This window comes from Canis aureus, chromosome 4, assembly GCF_053574225.1.
Source record: "Canis aureus isolate CA01 chromosome 4, VMU_Caureus_v.1.0, whole genome shotgun sequence".
NCBI classification, from domain to species: domain Eukaryota; kingdom Metazoa; phylum Chordata; class Mammalia; order Carnivora; family Canidae; genus Canis; species Canis aureus.
Window position 1 is genome coordinate 34,237,949 of NC_135614.1, and position 23,213 is coordinate 34,261,161.

The window sequence follows — 23,213 nt, forward strand, 5'->3', positions numbered from 1 at the left end:
TCCCAGGCCCCCTGCTCGGGGCCATCTGGGGGAACACACCTGCCCCCCCACCTGGTGCTCCTCCGGGGCGCGCAGCCGGGGACCCCACCGCGCCTGCGCAGCGCACCTGGGCGAGGGGGGCGAGGAAGGAGGCGGGGCTGGCGGCCGCCCGCCTGGGAGCCCCTCCCGCCCCGCCCCGCCCCGCGCTCCCGGGTGGCGGCGCCGGCTCCAACAGCGCGGATCCGGCCCTGGCATCCGCTTAGCGCACCCCTCGCCCCGCCTCTGCACGCCCCCCCCCCGCGCCCTCCCGCCCCGCCTCTGCACCCCGCGCCCCCCCGCCCCGCCTCTGCACCCCTTGCGCCCCCCGCCTCACCTCTGCACCCCGCGCCCCGCTTCTGCACCCCCCGCCCCGCCTCTGCACCCCCCCGCCCCACCTCTGCACCCCGCGCCCCGCCACTGCACCCCCCCGCCCCGCCTCTGCACCCCCCGCCCCGCCTCTGCACCCCCCGCCCCCCTGCCCCGCCTCTGCACCCCGCGCCCTGCCTCTGCACCCCCCCCGCCCCGCCTCTGCACCCCCCGCCCCGCCTCTGCACTCCGCGCCCCCCCGCCTTGCCTCTGCAACCCCTGCGCCCCCCGCCCCACCTCTGCACCCCGCGCCCCCCTACCCCGCCTCTGCACCCTCCCGCCCCGCCTCTGCACCCCCCACCCCGCCTCTGCACCCCCCGCCCCGCCTCTACATCCCGCGCCCCCCTGCCCCGCCTCTGCACCCCCCGCCCTGCCTCTGCACCCTGCGCCCCCCGCCCCGCCTCTGCACCCCGCGTCCCCCCGCCCCGCCTCTGCACCCCGCGTCCCCCTGCCCGGCCTCTGCACCCCCTGCCCCACCTCTGCATCCCCCCGCGCCCCTCCTCTGCCCACCCCCCGCGCCCTCCCGCCCCGCCTCTGCACCCTGTGCCCCGCCCCTGCTCCGTGCCCCGCCTCTGCACCCCCCGCCCCGCCCCGTCTGCTCTCCGGCTCCCGCTGGGCTGCTGCTGCGAGGGAGGCTGTGCCCGCGGAGCCATGGGGCGCGACCCGCGGGCCGCGGTGGCCGTGGCGCTGCTGCGCCTCTGCCTGGGTGAGTGGCCGCGGGGGCGCGCGGGGTCGGGGCGAGGAGCAGGGGCGGGCGCTGCGCGGGGGGTGCAGAGGCTCGGGGCGCTCCCCCGCCTGGGACTCGGGCCGGGCTGGTTGGGGGGCGGCAGGTACCCGGAGACCCGGAGACCGGCTCTGGGGCCAGGACCCCTCAGAAGCAGGGCGGGAGGCGGGGCGGCTGATGGGGGGCGCTGCGGGGCGGGGGCGTCCCAGCTCCCAGGGCGACCTCGGGGCGCGGCCCCCTCCGCGGGGTTCCCGTCCCGGTCTGGGTGATGGGCGGAGACTGGCCGGGGTACTTGGAGCCCCGCCTGGGCGGGGAGGGGGCGGGGGGGGGGGCGGGAGTGGGGGGCAAGCCGGGGACCAGTGTGGGGTCAGCTGGGGGCCAGCCTGGGGCCAGCCTGGGGGGCGAGCTGGGGGCCAGTGTGGGGCCAGCATGGGAACAGCCCGGGGGGCCAGCATGGGGCCAGCGTGGGGCGAGCCGGGGCCCAGTGTAGGGCCAGCATGGGGCAAGCCGAGGGCCGGCCCTGAGTGTTCTGCGCCCACTCTCCCCGCAGCCCAGGCCAACTTCGCCCCACACTTCTTGGACAGCGGAAACATGGCCCTGTTCAGCCTCCCAGAGGACACCCCTGTGGGTGAGGAGCCCCGGCAGCCACCTGCTCCCCGTTACCCTGAGGGTGGCCCACGTTCCCTGGGACACCAGGACTGAACCCGTGACTCCCCGGAGCCCATGGGCACAGCGGGTGCCAGGCTGTGGGCCCTCCCGGGGAGCCCTGTGTGCCCTCTCAATTCCCTAGTGCGGTTGCAGGAAAGGAGGTCACGGCTGTCCTGCAGACCTAAGCCAGGCCAGTCCTGGTGACCCGGGGTGGGGGGCGGGGGGTGGAGATGGAGCCACCCCAACAGCAGGGGGCGGCTGGCAGCCTGATGTAACCGCTGGGCTCGGCCACGGCACTGCCCCGACTCACCGTGTGACCTTGAACAAATGTACTTACCTCCCGGAGCCCCCCCTCTTTAGGCTCTAAAGAGGCCTAGGAACACTCACCTTGCTGGGGTCCACAGGCCGGAGGGGGAAAGACGAATTCTCCCTTCTAACCTCTCGCTGGCTGGGTGGGGAGCTCCGAGAGGAGGGCAGCGTGAGAGACCTACCTACTCAGACACTAATCCAGACGTGGGGACACCACGCTGCCCGTGGGTCACCCCCCTGCCCTCCTGGCTCCTCCCTTTCCTCCCATCCCCCACCCCTGGGACCCCAGGTCTTGGCTCCTGGGACAGGGTCAGTACCACACAGACGTCCTGGACTTAGACACCGCCGCCCAAGGCTCCTCCGTAACCTGTGTGACAGATTACAGTCCGTACAGTGGCTGCTTCTAGCTCCTCACTGACAGCGATGAAGAGTCACGATGGGGGGGGGGTGCTCACTTCAGGGGGGGACCTCTAGCTCTGAATTGAACACCCGCTTTATAACCAAACGGCTGAATCCTTGGCCCTGAACAGATGCCACTCTGGGGAAAAGCTGGGTCCCAGATTCTAGTCCCCCTTCCGTGTCTCTTTCCAGGTTCTCACGTATATACTCTAAATGGGACAGACCCTGAGGGAGACCCCGTCTCCTATCACATCAGCTTTGACCCCAGCACTAGAAGTGTCTTTTCTGTTGACCCCAATTTCGGAAACATCACCTTGGTTGAAGAGCTGGACAGGGAGGTATGGACGGGGGTGACAAGTGCTGCCTGCCACGTGTGCAGACAAACCTCCGTGGGTTGTGGGTTTCCCTGGAGGTCGTCCCGGGAGAGACCCCGTGAGCCAAAGGAAAGGGACAGCAGATCAGGGCTGGAAAGAGTGTTTTTTTGTTTTTTTAATGTAAGCTCCACTCCCAACATCCCAACATGGGGCTCGAACTCACGACCCTGGGATCAACAGGTGCTCTACGGGCTGAGCCAGCCGGGGAAAGCGTGGCTTGGAGAGTGGGCCTGAGTTTGGTAAAACTCCACACCTCCATGCCTCTGCCCCTTTCTGCACCTGCAGGCGCCGGGCATGGGCTACATTTCTCTTCGGGGGCCGCGCACCGGGTCGGTGGGCCTCGCTGGCCCCCTAACTGGGCCTCTGCGGGGGGTTCCGGCCAGCCCCGGGCCGGTGCTGGACTCCACCAGCTGCAGACCCAGGTGGAGAAGGAGAGGCTGGTGTCAGAGATCGCTGTAGGGACACTGGGGCGGAGGTGTGATGGTGCACCCTCCCCAGCACCCTGGGGACCTCCCTTGCCGTGGCCCCACCATGGACGGAGGAGAGCCTGATATACCGCAGACCTGCTGTGGAATCACAGAGGGGTGGGAGGGGAACCCCCTCCCCTGGGAGCCCAGCACACGGGCTTAGCATCTGTCCCCCTTCTCCAGGGAGCGCTCTCTCAGGGCACCTCGGTGGCTCTCTTGGGAGAGCTCCTGATGTGCCGAGACCTGAAGCAAGGCCCCAGGCACGGCCAGAGGCAGCCTTCCGCCCCCCGCCTCGCACCCAGCTCCCTCGCAAGGCCTGGGTCTGCTCCGGGGGGCTCAGTGGGGGCGGGGAAGGGAGAGCCCGGATCCATCAGGCCCCCACACCCACCCAGTCCTTCTGCCTTACAGAGGGAGGACGAGATCGAGGCTGTCATCAGCATTTCAGACGGCCTGAATCTGGTAAGTGCACCCCGAGCCGGCCCGGCCACCCTCCCTCCTCCAACCTCTAGGGGCTCGAGGGCAGCTCAGAGCCGAGGCCCAGCAGGATGTGCTCCCCCGTGCACCCCGTGCACCTCGCTTTCCCATCTGCCTGCACCGACCTGCCCTGGCCGGGTCGCCCGAGGTGACCCCGCAGGCACCCAGAACTGGCTTCTCCGTCCCCTCCTCCCCCACGGCCAGCACTTCCGCCCAGCCCTCATCGGTGCTTGCCGGGGCGATTGTAGGGGCCCCCAGCTTCCAGGCTACCCGACCCCACTCCGTCTCAGCCAGAACCATCACCCGGAAACGTTAGACCAGCCACAGCCCGGCCCTGAAGGCGCCCACAGCCGCCCCCGCCGCCCCAGGATGCGCGCGGCCCAAGCCACCTCCCGCACCCCGGGCCGCCCCATCCCGCACCATCTGTCTCACCCACTTCGTCTCCCACGTTCACGCTCCCAACCATCTCGCCCTGAATCTGCTTATGTTCCCTGAACCCACCACGCATGTCACTCCTCTTTGCCTTCCCGTGTGCTGCTCCTCCTTCCGGACGGGCTTTTCCGCCTCTGCCCCTCTCCCCGACGCACTGCTGCAGAAGCTCCTGCCGTCCCACCACGGCTGGGCTCCTTGCCTCTTCTCGGGGCCTCTGGGGACAGCTTCCTAGACCCATGGCGTGCGTTTACCTGTCGCCCAGCGCCCACCCGTGCCTGCCGCCGCCCTTCCCGCCCCGCAGGAGGTCACCACCTCCCTTCTCTGTGTCGGTTCTGCCTGCCAGCACGGTCTGCAAAACGCACGCCATCAGCTTGTGCCTTCTGTCTCTGGGATGGAGCACAGTGCTTGGCACCGCGTGGTGGCTTCCTAATATCTGCTGCATGAATGAAGGCAGGCAGGAAGGCAGGAAGGCAGGGAGGGAAGAGGGGAGGGAGGAAGGGGATGAAGAAGGGGAGACATCGGGCAGAGACATCCCCCCAGGGCATCCCCCCCCCCCCCGTCCTTTTATTGCCCAGAAAGTCGCACTGCCCCAACTCCTGTCCCTTTTGCCCCTTCGCAGGTGGCAGAGAAAGTCACGATCCTGGTGACCGATGCCAACGATGAGGCCCCCAGTTTCATCCGGGAGCCCTACATGGTCCAGGTGCCTGAGGTAAGCAGGAGGCCCCAGGCACTCCCACCCGGACCCGGGGTGACGAGCACCCCCTCGTCGCTCGCTGCCCTCCGGAGAGCCCCCACTTCGTGTCCTCCCCCCACCTCTGTTGCCGACCCCTCCCACGTTCGTTTTGATCCACGGGAACGTCCGTGTACTGTTTTCTGTTACGCTCATGACGTGTGTTTCCTGGGGAAACGTGAAATATGTAGAAAGGCAGGAGAAAAAGTTAAAAAATCAGCCCCGATCCCTCTGCCTGGAGACACCCTTGTCAGGTTCAGGTGATTCACGGGATCGCTTTGCTTGTGGTTGTTTCCGTTGCGGGGACGATGCCGGACCCCCGCTTCCTCTGTGCTGGTTTTCGCCTACGTACAATGTCAGCGTTCCCTCCGTGATCGTGAAGTCCAGGCTTAACTATGTTTTGAATCGCTTCCACTTGGTGCACGGTCCACCACTCGCTGAACTCATCGTTTGCATTTGGGTATTTAAGATGCTTTAAGTTTTTGCTGTCGTAAGAAGCATCAAATCCTGAACCTAACACATAAACGTAAAACGGCCCTATAGCTAATTAGGGTGATTTCCCTAAGAGACAGGCCACGATTTGATATGGGCAGGTTGAAAGCATGGGTGCCCGGGGGAGGTGCCCACGTGGAGTTTGCTTGCCCTCTCCCCTAGGCTCTGCGGGGGGGGGGGCTTTGTCTCCCATCCCTCAGCAACACTGGGGATTCTCGTTTTTTTTTTTTTGGTAAAGATTGTATTTATTTATTCATGAGAGACACAGGGAGAGAGGCAGAGACACAGGCAGAGGGAGAAGCAGGCTCCCCGCGGGGACTCGATCCCAGGACCCCGGGGTCACGCCCTGAGCCGAAGGCGGACTCTGCTCCACAGCTGAGCCACCCAGGTGTCCCGACTCTCGAGTTTTGTAATGTTTGCTAATCCAGTAGGAAGAAGATAACTTCATTTTGGCCTAAATGGTAGGCACGTGACCCCTGGCAGTGCTGAATGTGTCTATTAACCATTTCCCCCATTTCATATTTTCCATATTTAAACCCTTTGTCTTTTGGGAGTCTTGGTTTTGGAGGCCGTCTGTTCGTCCCTCTGGGTCCCCTGCCTTCTTCCCCGCCCCCACCCCGACTTTGGCACGTCTCCTCCACGGCTGCCGGGCCCCCAGTGGGCGGCTCTCAGGTTCATCATCACCTGTTACCTCTTCACCTCTTCTTAGCCCTTCATGCCCCGACTGCACCTGTCTCTGGCTCCCTCACCCCCTGCCCCCTGAGCGTTCTCTCTCTGCCCCGGGACTGAGCCCTCAATGGCTGTGACCCCTCAGGACATACCTCCTGGGAGCAGTCTCATAAAGGTCCACGCGGTGGACAAGGACACAGGTTCTGGAGGGAGTGTCACCTACTTCTTGCAGGTAAGGAGGGGCACACTGGGCACACGGGGCACTGCAGGGGCCTGGGCTAGAGGGGACACCTGGATGGCCCCTACCTCCATCGCCAAGGCCCTGAGTCGGGGGTCTCTACTATTGCCAAAGATTGTCAGAGGGGTCCCATCAGATCCACAGGGCTGGGCTGGCAGGGACATGACAGGGCCCTGGGTGGGAGCTGTCTGCCCTGGCCGGCCCACCCTGGCTTCCTCGGAGATCCCCTGCCACCCTGTCCCCAGATCCCCGGGACCCTCAGCTCTCTACGCCCAACCACTCCCCCGGGAGAGGGCTGGGCTCATTTGTACCCACTCAGGGTTGGAGGAAAGTCTGGCTGGGCCTAGGATTGTGGAGAGGAGGAAGGGCAAAGGGCGACCCATCAGGAGGAGCAGCGCCGTGACACCCCTGCCCACCCCTGTCCATCCCCCTGCAACCCCATCAAAGGCAGAGCCCCCTTCCTCCTCCTCCTCCTCCTCCCTGGGCTCTGCAGGAACCAGCCGCTGCTCCTTTGTTCTCAGTCTGTCCCTTGCTCTCACGACTGTCAAGGCAGCCAGGACCTGGTGGGGGGGGGGGGGTTCTGGAGAATTCCCCGGGCGCCCCATGTTCCGGGGAGACCCTGCCCCCTCCTCGTGGGCCTGGCTCTCCCAGCTCGTTCCTCACGTGCACAGTGGGAAAGACACCGGCACCTGCCCACGGGCGGCGGGGATTAGCTGCCTGTAAAGCTCGGCTAACGGCCGTGACGCACAGTAACCCCATCCCAGCTGGGGGATCATCCCCTGCCCCCCCCACCCCCACTGCAGTGGCTTCCCTGCAGATGCAGAAGGCCTCCCCGTCTCTGGCTTCTGAGTCCCTGCTGCTGTGGGTCAGGGCACCTGCCCGGTACCTGCGGGGACTCCAAGCCCGGCCGGTGGGAAGCACGCTGAGGGACGGGAGGGGCCCAGGGCCAGCGCGGCCAGGGCTCCCCGACGGAGGGTGGCACAGGGACCCCCCCTGGGCCGGCCTGGGCCCGAGTCCGAGGACCAGTGCACCCCCTGCTCTTGCAGAGTGCACAGGCCACTGTGTTTGCCGTGGACCGTCACAGCGGCGTGCTGCGCCTCCGGGCCGGGGCCACCCTGGACTACGAGAAGGCCCGGGCCCACATCGTCACCGTGGTCGCCAAGGTAATGGGGAGGCGTGGGGAAGCAGCCCTCGGACTGGAGCAGGCTCAGGTCCTAGGAGAGGCTGGGGGCACTTCGTGCGATGGGCACGGGGGTGCAGCTGCCACAACCTCTGGAGAGGCATGGACGCGGTCCCCAGGCTGCAGTCTGTGGGCCGAAGATGGCCCCTTGGCTCCTGGAGGGGGTGTCCACCCCGTGAGCACGACCCCCCCCCCACGGCCTGGCCTCCGGGCACCTCCCTCCGTCTGCGGGGCCTTGCTCACCTCACCTCTCCCTGTCTGGGCCTCCGTTTCCTCATCTGCCCACCCGTGAGGCTCAGCTGAGCAACTCGGGTCTCTAAGGTGCGTGACGTGGGACCTGCAGTTCAGCAGGCGCTCAGCCCAAGTGGCCGCTCAGCCCCCTGCGGGCGGGAAGCCCAGCTCTCCGTCTCGGCCCAGCACTTCCCTTTCCAGGAAAGGAGAGGCCCTTGCTGCTCACATGTTGGCTACAGGCCGTGGCGCTGCGGTCCAGACCACCCACCTGCGGGCCTGGGCTCAGGTGCGGCCCGCTCAGGCCTCAGCGGGTCCCCGGGGCGTCTGAAGCTGGGTTCCCGGCACAGGGGCATCTGGGCTCTGACCCTCTCCTCCCCTGCCGTTTGTCGGCCGCGATTTCCCTGGAGACAGAATTCACGTCTCTTTTCCCCAAAGCAACACCCGTGGGTGCCTCGTGCATACCAGGTGCTGCCTAAGACTTCCGGGCATCAGCTTCTTTAAACAAGCCCCGTGAGGGGGAGATGGTCCCCAGGTGATGCAGGAGCCAAGAGAAATCAGAGAGGGCAGCTGGTCTCGGGCCAGGCAGCGGCGGGGGCGCCCCGGGGCGCCCCGTCTTCATCACCTGCTTCTTCTGCAGGATGGCGGAGGGAGGCTGCGAGGGGCTGACGTGGTGCTGTCAGCCACCACCACAGTCACAGTCAACGTGGAGGACGTGCAGGACATGGCCCCCATCTTTGTGGGCACACCCTACTATGGCTACGTGTATGAGGACACCCTTCCGGTGGGTGGCTGGCCCCTCGGCCCCGGTCCCCCGTCTCCGCTGCCTCGGGAGCCCTGGGCCCCAGCTCTGGGCCCCTCCGCGCAGGGCTGGCCGTGGATGGGCCAGTGGGGGTGCAGGGGGGAGGCTGCACCTGCTGGCGCCGCCGCCGCGGTGGCCACGTCTTGGCTCAGGCGGCCTGACGCCTCCAGCCCCTGAGAAGGGCCGGGAGGAGAGGCTGTGGGGGCCCATCGCAGGGGTTTGGGTGCGGGAGGGGCCGAGGCTCCGCCCGGCGGAGGGGGGCTCGCTGGAGGCCACAGCAGGCCCAGCCTTCCCGCGAGGCTCCAGGGCTCTGGGCAACGGCGCTGCATCCTCAGGCCTTCCTTCCCCGGTCGGACGGTTCTAGACCCGATGAGACTGGGCTGCGATGCCCCGGGCCTCTCACGCGCTGGGCCCCGGCTGGGGTGCCGCTGGTCCAGGAGCCACGGCCGAGTGGTGGAGACGAGCGCAGAGTGAGGGACGCGGGCCGGTGCCCCTGGGGCTCCCGGAACTCAGGGTGGACGGGGCGGCTGAGGCACGGCCGTCAGGATGCAGCCACGAGGGCGCCTGGGCCAGGGAGAGGGGCCCGGAGGGCGGCAGGCTGAGGCCCAGGCCAGCATCGTTGTTCCTGGGCTTTGCCTTGGAGCCCCCGTGCCCGGCCCCTCTCACCCGGGCCCCAACCCTCCCTCCACGTGGCCCTGAAGGCAGAAGGTGGGTGAGGCAGGAGGGCGAGGCTGCAGGGCCAGACGGTGGAGGCCGGAGCTGAGTGCGGCGTGTGGGAAGGCGAGCTGTGGGGACGAGGCCCGCTGGGAGGCCCGACTGTCCCCGGGTGGCCAAGCGCCGACCCACGCGGGGGAGAGACGGGGAGCAGTGGTGCCCCAGTCCCCGTAGACAGGTGGGGGCCACGCCGAGGCCTGGCCCTTTGCTTGGGTGGCGGTGGCACCCCCTGCATGGGGGCAGGTGTCTGGGGAGGGGCGAGCCCCGGCATCACTACCAGCCTCAGGCGCCACTTCTGCTCACCCAAGGGCTCGGAGGTACTGACGGTGGTTGCCATGGACGGAGATCGAGGCAAACCCAACCAAATTCTCTACAGCCTCTTGAACGGTGAGTCTGGAGCCATCTGGGGATGGGCCCGTTGCTGGGCTCCAGCTCCCAGCTCCTGGGCGATCGGAGTGACCTGCCCAGACCTCCCCGGGTCCCAGATTCCTCATTCGTACAAGTACAAGGTGTATGGGGGCGGGGGGCCTGCTGGGTCCCTCCAGGAGGTGACGAGCCTTCCTGGGCCTGTGCTCCACCCCTGCTGGCCCCCACGTCCAGCGACATGGAGAGAAGCAAGTGTGGGGGGCGGGGACTGAGAGCAACGTGGGTGGCACCGACTCCTGTCCCTCCTCCCTGGCCACACTTTAATTAGCAAAAGGGGGAGCAACATTTCTTACACTTTCTAAAGCTGTTTTTTTTTTCTCATTCTTTTGGGGAGGGAGGGGGCAGAGGGAGGAGGAGGGAGAGAACCCCAAGCGGGCTCCACGCCCAGCACGGAGCCTGACCTGGGGCTCGATCCCGACCCTGAGGTGGTGACCTGGGCCGAACCCAGGAGTAGGAAACCGAGTTGAGTGAGCGCCTCAGGCACCGCTCCCATTCTTTAAAATCCCTGACCTAGAGCATATAGTGGAATTAAATGAATTAGATGCCACGATGAAACTGCACTCCCTACATTAGCGCTGCCTGTGGATGAGAGCGGCTCCGAGACGCCAGCGGGCCATCCCGCGTTCCCGTGGGGTTGGAACCCAAGTGTCCTGGTGCCAAGACTGTTCTTTGTACCACCGAGCAGCGACTGAGCAGGTCCAGGTGGCCCCGGGCGGGTTCCATGGCCCCCAGGGCCTGTCGGTCTGTGCAGTGCCGGGCCCCTGGGTGGGATCATCACTCCGGGCACCTGCTCGGGGACCTGCTCTCGTGGCCGTGCTCTCGCTCAGACCCCCGGGCCCACCCTCGCCCCCTGCCAGCGGCCCACGCGGGTGGAGCAGGCAGCTTTCCCCACCCCAGCACCCGCGTCCCCCCTGTTCTCCTCTCCCGCCTCTGCTCCTCCCCCTGCAGCCCCGGCCCCTTTCTCTCCTCTCTGCCCTTCCCTGTCTCCTTACCTCTGGGTCTGTGCCTCCCTTCCTTTCTCCATCACTCACACACACACACACACACACACACACACCCATGCATGCCCACATGCACACAGGTGGCCCATAAGGGCCGAAAAGTTCTATGAAAGCTGAGAGCTAGACTCAGAAGGGCGTTTACGCCCCAGGTCTACACTCGCTGTGTCAGCTTCGGAAAATTACTGAGCCCCTCTGAAATTCAGTTTCCTCACAGGCCAGATCCGCATGATAGAATTACATTCTAGAATAGGGGGGATGCCTGGGGGGCTCAGCAGTGGAGCGTCTGCCTTCGGCTCAGGCGGTGACCCTGGGGTCCTGGGATCGAGTCCCACATTGGGCTCCCCGCAGGGAGCCTGCTTCTCCCTCTGCCTGTCTTTGACTCTCTGTGTCTCTCATGAATAAACAAATAAAAATCTTTAAAATAAATAAATAAATAAATAAATAAATTAATTAATTAATTAATTAAAAAATAAATCGTTCTAGAAGGGGGAGGGCACTTGATGGGATGAGCTATACTATATGTTGGTAAGTTGAATTTGAATTTTAAAAATGTAAAAATAAAGAAATAATAAATAAATAAATAAATAAATAAATAAAAATAAAATTAGCAAATTCCTTCAAAAAATAAATAGGCTACAGGAGCACCTGGTGTGGCCCCCCCTGGGCCTCCCTTGGCCACGTGTGGAGCTGCAGGGCACATCTTTTCCCCATTAACAGGGAGTGATGGAGCCTTCGAGATAAACGAGACCTCTGGAGTCATCTCCGTCATGCAGAGCCCTGCACAGCTCAGGAGAGACGTGTACGAGCTGCACGTACAGGTACCCTCCCCCTAGCCTGGCTGTTCCTCCCACCCTCCAGCCCTGGGAGATTCCAATGGTGATGAGACCCAGCCCACCCCCAGCACCCACTCGGCACCAGGGAGGGAGCTAGGTGTTGCCCCACGGAGCACCCACATCACACAGCCTGTGTGAATGCTGCAGACACCGCACAGCCCCTGGCAAGGGGAGATGTGAATTCACAAGGAGGCAGGACTGACTTGCAAGGCCTCGAGCATGGGTAGGACCAGCCGGTGGAGATGGGAAGGGCATCCCTGCAGCGGGGGGTGAGGGTGACTGGGGCGCTGTGGGCCAGGAAAGCCCCCTGAGCCAAGGCTGGCGGTGAGGGCACATGAGGTACTAGGGACGCAGCAAGGACGCAGTCGTGGGGCCAGAGCACAGTCCATGGGCAGCACGAGGACAGAGAGGTGGTTGGACGCAGGCTGGGCCCAGGGGGGTAAAGGCCCTGAATGTGACACACGGTTGTTTTCCTGGAACAGGCCCGGTTTTGTGGGCATGCGGTTTGTGTAATCACGCAGGGATCACCATTAGAAGGGTCCCCTGCTGGGCATCATGCTCTGCTCTTGCTGTCTTGAAATTCTGGATAATTTTTTAACCGTATTTTCAAACACTTTTTTAACGAAGGTGTTTGCTAAAAAATATTTTCATTTTTCACTGGGTCTGCAAATTATCAGGAGCTGGTCCTGCCTGAGATCAGTAAAGAGCCACTGAAGGCTTTTGAGCATGATTAGAGTCTTGTTTAAAAGCTCATCCTGTCTGCGTTAGACGGGGTGGGGGCGGGGGGGGGGCCGGGGGCGGGCGGTTCCCAGGTCTCCAGACCTCGGCCAGCAGGATTTCCAGGTCCCGGTCCTTGCAACAGGAGCTTAGTGTGTCTGGGATAAACCCAGGACGCTGCATGTCCTGAGACCCCAAGTGATTCTGGCACAAGCCCCAGCCTAAGGTTTGAGAACCCTGGTCCCCACCTGAGTTTAGGGGGACCTGGGTGAGAAGCAGGGGGGCAGAGCCATTAGTCAAGGTGATACATGAAGGCCCTTGGGGATGAGGGAGGGGGAATCGCAGAAATAGTCAAATTGTAAAATATGAAAGAGGCAGACTCCACAGAATGTGGCTGTGAGGGGTGAGGGGAAGGGGAGGGAGGGGGCCTGGGGTGAGGGAAAGGGGAGGGAGGGGGCCTGGGGTGAAGGAAAGGGGAGGGAGGGGGCCTGGGGTGAGGGAAAGGTAGGGGGGCAGCCTGGGGTGAGGGAAAGGTAGGGAGGGGGCCTGGGGTGAGGGAAAGGGGTGGGAGGGAGGGGGATCAGGGATGAGGGAAGGGGAGGGAGGGGAGTGAGGCGGGGGGAGAGAGGGGGCCCGGGGGTGATGCTATGGGGAGCGCAGGACGGGAGGCAGGTCCCGGAGGACCGGCATGCAGAGTGTCGCTGTCACCCTGACTTTGAAACAGGCACCCGGGGGTACGGGCTGGCACCTGGGAGACAGTATCGCCTGCAGGGCCTGCGGAAGGTGGGCTTGGGGGGCGGGGCTGCCCGGGGAGTGGCTGTGGGGACCGAGGGGCACTGGCTGAGAGCACAGCCGTGGGAGCTTGTGAGGCCAAGTGAGGAGGGCTGTGGCCCCAAAGGAAGCAAGCCCAGGAGAGGTCAGAGGTCGAGCGGAGCTGGAAGGTAGAGGAGGTGTCAGTGTGACATACCTCACAGTGTGACAGTCGGAGAGACGGGCCGAGAACCAAGGAGGAATTAGGCCGCGGAGGTGGAGGCTTCTGGAAGGGGGTCCAGGGCAGCGGCTCAGGCGGTGGAGGTGCCAGGGCATGGAGTTTCAGGGCAGGAGGGCCGAGCTTGCTCCCAGGGCAGGCGGGGGGTGGTGCAGTCCTGGGGAGTGCCCGCCACAGCAGGTGGTCCACACGGGGCCTGTGCTGGCCCGGCTGTGGCACCCGTGTTGGTGTCTGCTGCTGCGTCTCCACGCACCCCCCCCTGCAGCCCCCCGGCCAGACAGACACCAGGACAGAACATGGCAGTGTGGGGATTTGAACCCGTACCTGCCTGGCTGCAAAGAGGGGCCGGTGTGGGGAGGTGGGGGGAGTGCTCAGTGAGGAACCAGACACCTCTGAGCTCCTCCTGCCCCAGCCCGGCCTCTCAGCAGCTGCGTGACCCCAGGACTTCTCTACCCCCTGTGCCTCGTCTGTGAAGTAGGCTCAGTACTAATCCCTATAAGGTCACCTAGGGCTGCAGCAACGCTCCCGAAAACCTAGTGTCCTGAAGCAACACACGCTTATACCTCGCAGTCGCCGTGGGCCAGGACTCCAGGCTCAGCTTCGCCGGGTCCTCAGATTCAGGGTCTCTCGTGTAGCTGCCACCACGCTGTCAGCCAGGACTAGGTTCTCATCTGAAGGCCGGACTGGGGACAGACTGGCTTCCAAGCTCACATGATTACTGGCAGGATTTAGTTCCCAGTGTGCTGTTGGCCAGGGGTCACCATTAGTTCCTTGGGACCCAAGCCTCTCGTCTCATCAGAGCCGGCAAGGGAGAGAGTCTGCTAGAAAACATGAGTTACGGTCTGCGTGGTCTCAGGACTAAGTGTGTCTCGTCCCCTTTGCCATGTGCGGTCAGAAGGAAATCTGTAGGGCAGCCACACCTACAGAGGGGGAATTATGCGTGGGGACGAGTAACCGAGGCCGAGGTCCGTGGGGCCACCTTGGGGTCTCCGGGCTCACAGCAGTAGCCACCTGTCCCCACCCCAGGTGACCGAGGTCAGCTCTGCAGGTGTCCCAGCTGCCCAGGCCATGGTCCCGGTCACCGTCAGGATCGTGGACCTCAACAACCATCCACCTACGTTCTACGGGGAGAGTGGGCCCCAGAACAGATTTGAGCTGTCCATGTACGAGCACCCGCCGCAGGGAGAGATCCTGCGGGGCCTGAAGATCACCGTCAACGACTCAGACCAGGTGCGGGGGCCTGCGCTCCACCCCATCTTCCCAGGGCCCCGAGCTGAGCTCATCAGCCTTGGCCACTTGCATCCCAGGAGCTGGGGGAGGGGGGCTGAGTGGAGGCCAGCTGCTTAGCTGGGGACCCTCGCAATCAAGTACAAAGTGTAGCCGAGCCAAAGCGCCTGTGTGTCCGGCCGTGTCTGTCCCTCCTCGGCCCGGTGCGGGGCCCGGCTATATGAGTGTTGCCCCGCTCAGTCTCCACCGCCAGCCAAGTGGCTTCCTCCCACCCACCTCCCTGGCTTAAGGGCACAGGAATCTCCTCGCTTAGCCTGACTGTCTAAGGAGATTCTATGCCCATTCACCTCCCCATTTCCTCTCCCCCAGGGAGCCAATGCCAAGTTCAACCTGCGGCTGGTGGGGCCTGGAGGCATCTTCCGCGTGGTCCCACTGACAGTCCTGAACGAAGCCCAGGTCACCATCATTGTGGAGAACTCAGCCGCCATTGACTTTGAAAAGTCCAAAGTCTTGACCTTTAAGGCAGGTGACGCTTTGCACTGCCCTGAACGGGGGTGTTGGGGGGTCCTCGGAGCTCCTGCTTCAGTCCTGCGGGGTCCCTGCTGATTCTGCCTCTCCTCTGCCCTCCTGGCCCTCCTTCCCCCTCTCAGGTCCTCAGCCCCTCCTGCTGACGGGGCAGCCGGGTGGAGGGGGGCAGGGGGAGGGCACAGGGGCCTGCTCCCGTTGCCCACACAGCCTTGCGGAGCCCCCATCCCAAACCGTGACTGTCCCTAGGAGTGCAAAGGGGCTCCATGCACCTGGTTAGCAGATTGAGGCAGAAAAGCGATTTGATTATCAAGATAAACGTATTTGTCCTATGCCTTTGACATCTGTGACATCTGTGACTGATCCTGATAAAAATTTTAGCAGAAGATAAAAAAAATTCCTTTGAATCTGTGATTAAAATTATACACATGTATATGATGCATGTTATATATAAACATACATAATTATTAATATAAAGGAAAAACAAATTCTTCACTGACACCCCTTAAACTATTATAATTATTTATAATTATACATACATTACCACCACTACAGCGTACATCATGCTTAAAAGTGGAATTCTGAAAGCTTCCTATGAGGTCAGGAACGAATCCTGGACACCTGCTATCACCGCTATTATTTAGCACTATTCGTGGAGTAATGTTATTCCTGGATAAAGAAAGGAAATAAGAGGCATGAACGTCAGAAAGGAAGAGACAAAAAAAATATATCCTTATTTGTAAGTGGTTGTTATTGTTTGCTTACACAAATCTAAGAAATGTTGGAAAAACAAACACAGCAAAGTTGCTAACATGACCGATGGCAGACTTAATACGCCAAATTCGAGAGTGTTCCTGCGTATGAAAAATTCCAAAGAGAATAATGAATAAGAGATTCTTTTTTTATAATAACAACCAAAGATAAAATTCCTAGGAATTAGAGTAGTAACTATGCAGCATCTAAATAACAACAACAACAACAACAACAACAAAACCCATGAGAATTTAACAAAGAGACGTAAAGGAAGCAAGAAACATAAAGGCGCACCTTGCTTAAGAAAATGCAAATTCTCATCAAGTGAATAAAGGATCCAATATCATTTCAACCGAGTCTTGGGCAGCCAAGACTTTGGGGAGGTTGCGGGGGGCGGTTTGACGTAATCACACTGATTTTTCTCTGAAGAAAGAAACCTCTAAGTACAGCCAGGAAAACAGAAGGAAAGAATAGGAGTCGGGAAGCTCCCTAACAAATATTAAATTATATCATGTAACAAAATAATTCTTGAAATCGAGACCAGAAAGGAAGATGCAAGTCAACGAGACCAAGGAAGTTGGCCCCCTGGGAACTGCAAGAAAGCCGGCCTTTCAAGACCGTGGGCCTTCGGGTGCCCGGGCAGGGGGTGGTGGGCCTGGCAGGCTGGCGGCCGAGCAGGAGGGGCAGGGCAGGTGGGTGTGGGGCGGGGAGCCCCGGGCCACTGCCCGGACAAGCCCTTAGGTTCCTTCCTCCCCCAGCTCCTGGCCATTGAGGTGAGCACTCCAGAGAAGTTCAGCTCCACTGCAGATGTTGTGATCCAGCTCCTGGACACCAACGACAACGTCCCCAAGTTCACCTCCCACTACTACATTGCCAGGATCCCCGAGAATGCGCCAGGGGGCTCCAACGTGGTGGCTGTCACGGTGGGTTGGGGGCTACCCCGGAGGGTAGGGGCCGAGCGTGGGGGCTCCCAACGAAGGGGCCTCCTGAAATCACCTGGCTCCCGGTTTGAATCGCAAAGCCCAGACTCATTAACTGTGTTCTGGGACAAGCTCCCGGGCCTCCCTGAGGCTCAGGTTCTTCTTTGGTACGACGGGTATGACTGTAAGGGGGACACGGGCATAAACCCCAAGCTCGGGGCATGGGCCCCATCTCCCTTTCCTTCCTCGTTTGTTTTATTTTATTTTATTTTATTTTATTTTATTTTATTTATTTATTTTTTTATTTATTTTATTTTATTTATTTATTTTATTTTATTTTATTTATTTTATTTTACTTATTTTATTTTATTTCATTTTATTTTATTTTTTTAAGACTTAATTTATTTATTCATGAAAGACACAAAGAAAGAGAGAAAGAGGCAGAGACGAAGGCAGAGGGAGAAGCAGGCTCCATACACCAACATGCAGGGAGTCTGATGTGGGACTCGATCCTGGGACCCCGGGGTCACACCCTGGGCCTAAGGCAGATGCTAAACCGCGGGGCTATCCGCGTTGCCCTGCCTCATTTATAAAGGAGGGGTGCGTGCCTTCCAGATCCACACCTGTTGCCTCCTCCAACAGTTGAGCCCTGGGCAGAGAACTAGGGCTCCCGGGCAGGCCTCCAGCTTGGCTGTCCCTAGTTGGTTTAACCCCGGGTCCCCTTGCGTCGCTGCCGAGAAGCAGCCCTCCAAGGGCAGGGGCCACCCGGAGCATTGTGTCTTCCAGGCTGTGGATCCAGACACGGGTCCGTGGGGCGAAGTCAAATACTCCATCTACGGGCCCGGGGCAGACCCGTAAGTAGATCCAGGATCCTGGGCAGGACCTTGGGCAAGGGATTTGAGAGGCAGGGGGCAGAGAGGACGGGTGCCCCACACAGGAGGACCCTGGAGAGGGTTGGACCTCAGGACGAGCCTGAGCCCAGGGTCAGGGTGGGGGGAGCAGGAGAGACCTGAGGCTGAGCTCCTGGGCTCTGAGAGTGATGGAGGGGCGGGCCCCGGGAGGACGGGGCAGGGCCTGAGGCTACAAGGGGTTAAGTTCAGGGTTAATAGGTGGGTGCGTAGGTCGGGGATAGGACCGGGGTGGGGGGGCCCTTTGGAGAAGCTGCACAATGCATGGGAGGTGGCTCAGTCCGACAGGGCTGCCCGCGTGCGCACGTGCGTGTGTGCTCGTACAAGCAGAGCCCGAGTGCCCTGTGCCTTGCAGCTTCCTGATCCACCCGTCCACCGGGCTCATCTACACCCAGCCCTGGGCCAGCCTGGATGCCGAGGCCACCGCCAGGTACAACTTCTACGTGAAGGCGGAGGACACGGAGGGCAAATACAGCCTGGCCGAGGTCTTCGTCACCCTGCTGGACGTCAACGACCACTCCCCTCAGTTTGGAAAGAGCGTCCAGGAGAGGACGATGGTGCTGGGGACCCCGGTGAAAATCGAGGTGAGCTCCGAGGGCAGCCAGGCTTCCCTGAGAGCCTTGTTGGAGCTGCTGCAAGAGGCGCCGCAGGATAATAACTTATTTTAAAACACCACGTACTGGCTTCCCGGGACGAGCAGGGGTTTTAAGGCATGTCCCCATCCCCACCTCAACCCAGAAATTACCTCTACAAAGGAGGTATTGCTGCCCCTTCACACAAGAAACAGTCGAAGCCGGGGTAGTTGCCGTGTTTGGCTGCCCGCTGTCGCAGCAGTGCCCCGCCGCCCGGTCTGCCCAGTGTGGAAAGCCAGCAGACGAGGCTTTCAGTCCCAGCTGCCCTCCTTCCAGGCTCCTATCCCTAGACAGGTCGCTCATCACCCAAGCTTCTGGGTTTTCTCTTAACAACGCCTACTGCCTAGCCTCGTTCTGAGGGTAGAAGGGGACGACAGGCATAGGCGCCCGGCACCGGCCCGGCTTGCTCAGTGCTTCTCCCAAGTCCAGTGCATTCCAAGTAGGGGTAGGACCGCTTCCCATCAACCCAGCAAGCCACCCACATGTGACCCACCGGTGTGGCCAAGGTGCACAAGCGTCATCCTCGAAGCCCCACTCTGTCCGACCCTCCCCACGCACAGGCCACGGACCAGGACGCAGAGGAGCCCAACAACCTGGTGGACTATTCCATCACCCACGCAGAGCCATCCAACGTGTTCGACATTGATGCACACACCGGAGAGATCCGGCTCAAGAACTCCATCCGCTCCCTCGATGCTCTGCACAACATGACGCCCGGCGGGGACTTCACGTGGTCCCTAGAGGTGCAGGCCAAGGACCGTGGCTCCCCCTCCTTCAGCACCACGGCCTTGCTCAAGATTGACGTCACCGACACGGAGGTGGGCACCAAGGCAGGGCTGGGCGGGAGCTGGGAGGGCCAGCTGGGCCTTGCTGCGGTGTGGTCAGAGGAAGGAAGACCGTCCCCAGCCTTCCTCCGGGGGACACTCGGTGCCAGCACCGGCCGCCGGCGCCGTCGGACGTGTGGGCTTTGGGATCAAGTGGCAGGTGATCCAAATTTCAACACTTTTTATTTGGGCTTTGCCCAGCCCCCACTTCCTTTCCCGTAACCATAACCGGGGACAGTGATGGTGCCTCCGAACGGGCATTAAAAGGCAGACGTAAAGCCACTGTGGGCCGTTCTCAGCTCCGGGCTGCTGGGAATCTCACTAAGGGACTTGCTGGTACGCTCGCCAGGTGGGGCCCGGTCGCTGGTCGCTGGAGGGAAGCGGCCCCTCCTCCCAAGGGGCCCGTCCAGCTGAATCTGAGGCTGCTCGCATGCTCGACACGCTCTCTTGGTGCATTTCTCTGGAGCGCTGCATGGTCCGTGCGTTCCTTCCGGGTTGGAGCCCAGGTGCTCCTCCGATCCTCAAGGGGTGCCCGACCCCAGCAAGTCCAAGAGCCGCCGGGCTCCGGGGGGCCAGAGCAGCAGAAGGCGAGGGTGTGGCTCTGTCTTCCAGACGCTGTCGCGGAGCCCAGTGGCCGCCTTCCTGATGCAGACCAAGGACAACCCCCTGAAGGCTGTGGCCGTCCTGGCCGGCCTCATGGCCATCATCGTGGCCCTGACCGTCCTCATCTCCACCGCCACCTTCTGGCGCAATAAGAAGTCCAGCAGGGTCCTGCCTGTGCGGCGCGTGCTCCGCCAGCGGCCCAGCCCCGCGCCCCGGGCCGTCCGCGTCGAGTGGCTCCGGTTCCGGAGGACCAAGGCCGCCGCCAAGTTCGCGCTCAAGGAGGATCCGTCCAACGAGAACGAGAACGGCAACAACAACGGCCCGGGGAGCCCCCCGCCGCCCGCAGCCCCCGCGCCGCCCCCCGCGCCCGCAGCGGCTCCCAGGGCTCCCAGGGCGGGCCCGGCGCGCTGGGCTGTGCCTACGGTCTCGGGCTCCCTCAGCCCTCGGCAGCCCCCGCGCTCGCCGCAGCCCGAGGCGGGAGGCCCCACGCAGTCGGCTCTGGTCTCGGAGCTAAGGCAAAAGTTCGAGAAGAAGGGCGTGGGGAATAAGGCTCACTTCTAGCAGGTGTCCCGGTGGCCCCCGCGTCCCCGCCCTGGCCGTCCTCCTGCCTGCACCCCGCTCCCCGCCATCTGCCCCCTAGGGTCCTCTCCATCCGTGCAGTGACATAAGCCCCTCGTCCGCGGCTCTGGACACGGACACACCGTAGACGAGGGAGTCCTCTGTTCATGGGGGGCGCCGGCAGATCCTTCCTCCTCACCCAGATCGTCGGCGCGCTCCCCATCCGCAGAGGCTGGGGGTCCTCCAGCCCCGCGGGTCCTCCTGGGGCCCCAGCGCCCTCAGGTGAGGACCAGGGCCCCAACCTCGTGTGGCGGGGCCAGCCGGGACCTGCTCCCGAAGCCCCCCGCCAGGGGCAGGAGCAGAAGGAAGCTGGGTTCTGGCCAAGCCTATGGGCAGGGCCCCCCGCGGGCTGTGGGGCAGCAGGTGCATCGCGCAGGGCAGGGACGCACTGACAACTCACGTGGCCTGCGGGGCTGTTCCCCGAAGAGGCAACTGCAAGGAGGACGGTGGTGTCTGGGCAGAGACGGGGCCCCTGCCTCACCCGCGTGGGACCAGGGGCACCGGGATGACACGGCCCCAGCCAGGGCGGTCCCAGGCGGGCCCAGAGGTGTCCGGGCTGCAGCGTGGCCGTAGCCGCCGAGCCACCCGGGAGAGCATCAAGCCCCGCCCGAGGTGCCACCCGGGGTCCCTGAGGGGACAGTGCGGGTTCTGGAGACACCGGTTTGTAGCCTGCTCACGTGGTATGACCCGGGGAAAGCCGCCTAAACCCCCGGTCGCTCACTCCTCGTTTGGAAAGTGAAGCGAGTCCGTCCCCACCGCCACTCACAGGCTCAAGGTGAAGCCTGAGACAAACACGTGGGAACAAGGGCTTCGGGCAAGTGCAAAAGCAGCACCAACACGCAGTATTTTCCTGCGGCCCGACTCTCCAGGCAGGGTGGCGGGGGGGGGGGGGTGGGGGGGCAACTCTTCCAGAGAGTATTGGAAGCCTTCCGAGCCATTCTGACCAGCATCCCCCGGAGGGCCTGGACCACGTCCGAGTGCAGCCCCTGGCCCCTGGCAGCCAGATCTGAATGATGTCATTGCCCTTGACCGAGGCTGTCCCGTCGTCCTCCCCACCCCCCCAGCGAGCGCCCCAGGGGGCCAAGGCCGCAGTGCCTCCAGCCCAAGCCTCTGTCCAGAGGACAAACAGTTTCTGAGGGAGGAGCGATGGCCGGAGGCCACAGCAGGTTGGTGGCGGAGACCTGGTCTCGGGGCTCTGGGCTTCTCAGCGCTTCCCTCTGGCCGAGCACCCCTGGCCAGCCGGTGACCACCTGCCTGGAGAGTGGACCCACAGGCCTCTATGTTCAGTGCAAAGAAGTCCTGCCCAACTTCAAGGAAACCTGCTTTATAAGGAACCCAGACGTGTCAGGGAGAGGGAGGTGGGAGGCTTGTTTGCACCTGCCGCCCCTACTAACGAGCGCTCGAGTCTCCTCCGTGATCTTATTTAAGCAGATTCTATGCACACGTGGTTCCCTCCGTTTCTGAGTGTGCGTTTGAAGAGGTTGCTTGGCGGGGTCGCCGTGTAAGCCCCGTGCTGGGGCTTCTGCATCCCGGCCCCGGAGTGTATTCAGAGGTGGAATCCAACAGGCCGGGGCCCAGCGTGACCCCAGGGGCGTTTTGCAGCCTGTGTTTCAGGAGAGGGCTGCCCTGGGCCGTGTGTGCCGTCCGCGAGGAGCGCAGCATCCTTACGCTGTGCGTGCCGTCGACCCCTTTTGTAAGTGGTCAATAAAGCCTGTTAAACAAGGGCGATGGGGCCCCTGCTCCCTGCTGACGTGGGCATTCGCGGGCTCGCGGGGGCCAGTCTCCCTGACAGCAGGCCCAGCCTGCCTCCTTCGGGGAGTTGGGGTTCCCCCAACCCCCAGATCTGACTCCGTGGGCGGCTGCGAAATTTAGTCCAGATGGCCACGTGTGTGCCTCTAACGGTAGCACGTTGGCAGGGCTTGGCTATGCGATCGTGCCCCACCACGGGCCCGGACTAGGCTTTTCTCCTGAGCAGGACAGGCCCCAGCGGGGTCGCTTGGGAGGGAATGAACGAGCCCTGGAGCTAGAACTAGTTCCCCCCCAACCCAGCCCAGGACGGCGGGGATGGGGAGACCTGGCACAGACACGGAAGCCTGGGGATGGTGTGGTCCCTGGGACACTGGTCACGAGAGCCTCTGGGCTAGAAGCCCAGGCCAGCATCCGGGCCCTGGGGGGGTCGCGGGCTCCTGGACAGATCCAGACAGAGGCAATCATGGAACCTGGGCATGTGGGGTGACCGCCTGTGCTGGGAAGTGTGGGGAAGTACCTGGTTGCCAGCAAGAGACATACCGAGAAAGAACAGGAAGGTCTGGCCTAACCTAAGGTTCCAGCAAATGTGGAAGTGACCGTCCCCCGGGGGAGTGAGGCGGGGCCACGTTCTACGGCATCAGACAGTGGTGGGGGCCCGGGACTGGCTGCCCGGCCACACGGGACAGGCCCGGCCCTTAGCTGGCACCATTTTAAGCCTCTCACTAAGGAGTTGGGAGGCAGGGGTTTCAGCTTAGGCGGGATCCCTCTCACTTCTGGGCCCTAAACAGTGGATCAAGAGATGCAGAGATGCGTCTCTAGGGCGATCAAGAGATGTGTCTCTAGGGCAGCCCCGGTGGCTCAGCAGTGTAGCGCCGCCTTCAGTCCAGGGAGTGATCCTGGAGACCCAGGAACGAGTCCCACGTTGGGCTCCCTGCATGGAGCCTGCTTCTCCCTCTGCCTGTGTCTCTGCCTCTCTCTCTCTCTCTGTCTCTCATGAATGAATAAATAAAATTTAAAAAAAAAAGAAAAAAAAAGAGATGCATCTGTAGGAAATCTGCAGGATGGTGTGTGTTTCCTCCCACGGTTGAGGTCAGACTTTCTAACTATATGAAATGAGGTGGTACTTGACAGTCTGACAGCCCTGGGTCTGAATCCTGGCTCTGCTGCCTACGTGTGACCTTGGGCAAGAGACTAAGCCTCCCTGGGCCTCACTTCCCACATCAAC

General features: G+C 62.6%; 1 protein-coding gene across 1 annotated transcript; it reads left to right on the plus strand.

Annotated features, from left to right (window-relative positions):
* The first annotated feature begins 970 nt into the window (after nucleotides 1-970).
* Nucleotides 971-22,975, plus strand: CDHR1 (cadherin related family member 1). The gene is made up of 17 exons (XM_077895230.1): nucleotides 971-1,090; nucleotides 1,659-1,736; nucleotides 2,657-2,802; nucleotides 3,714-3,764; nucleotides 4,831-4,920; nucleotides 6,248-6,334; nucleotides 7,387-7,503; nucleotides 8,389-8,532; nucleotides 9,573-9,651; nucleotides 11,409-11,509; nucleotides 14,256-14,459; nucleotides 14,826-14,978; nucleotides 16,493-16,657; nucleotides 17,441-17,508; nucleotides 17,918-18,146; nucleotides 18,755-19,012; nucleotides 19,631-22,975. Exons 1-17 carry the CDS (start codon nucleotides 1,036-1,038, stop codon nucleotides 20,180-20,182), a joined length of 2,577 nt encoding a protein of 858 aa, XP_077751356.1. The 5' UTR covers nucleotides 971-1,035; the 3' UTR covers nucleotides 20,183-22,975.
* Nucleotides 22,976-23,213: the final 238 nt, after the last annotated feature.

What these genes read in the sequence shown, in the direction of transcription:
- CDHR1 (XM_077895230.1), top strand. Translation starts at nt 1,036, where the DNA reads ATGGGGCGCGACCCGCGGGCCGCGGTGGCCGTGGCGCTGCTGCGCCTC. An exon ending in TCGTCACCGTGGTCGCCAAG is followed by an intron (nt 7,504 to 8,388) that starts GTAATGGGGAGG and finishes CTTCTTCTGCAG; the next exon opens with GATGGCGGAGGGAGGCTGCG. An exon ending in TCTCTACAGCCTCTTGAACG is followed by an intron (nt 9,652 to 11,408) that starts GTGAGTCTGGAG and finishes CCCCATTAACAG; the next exon opens with GGAGTGATGGAGCCTTCGAG.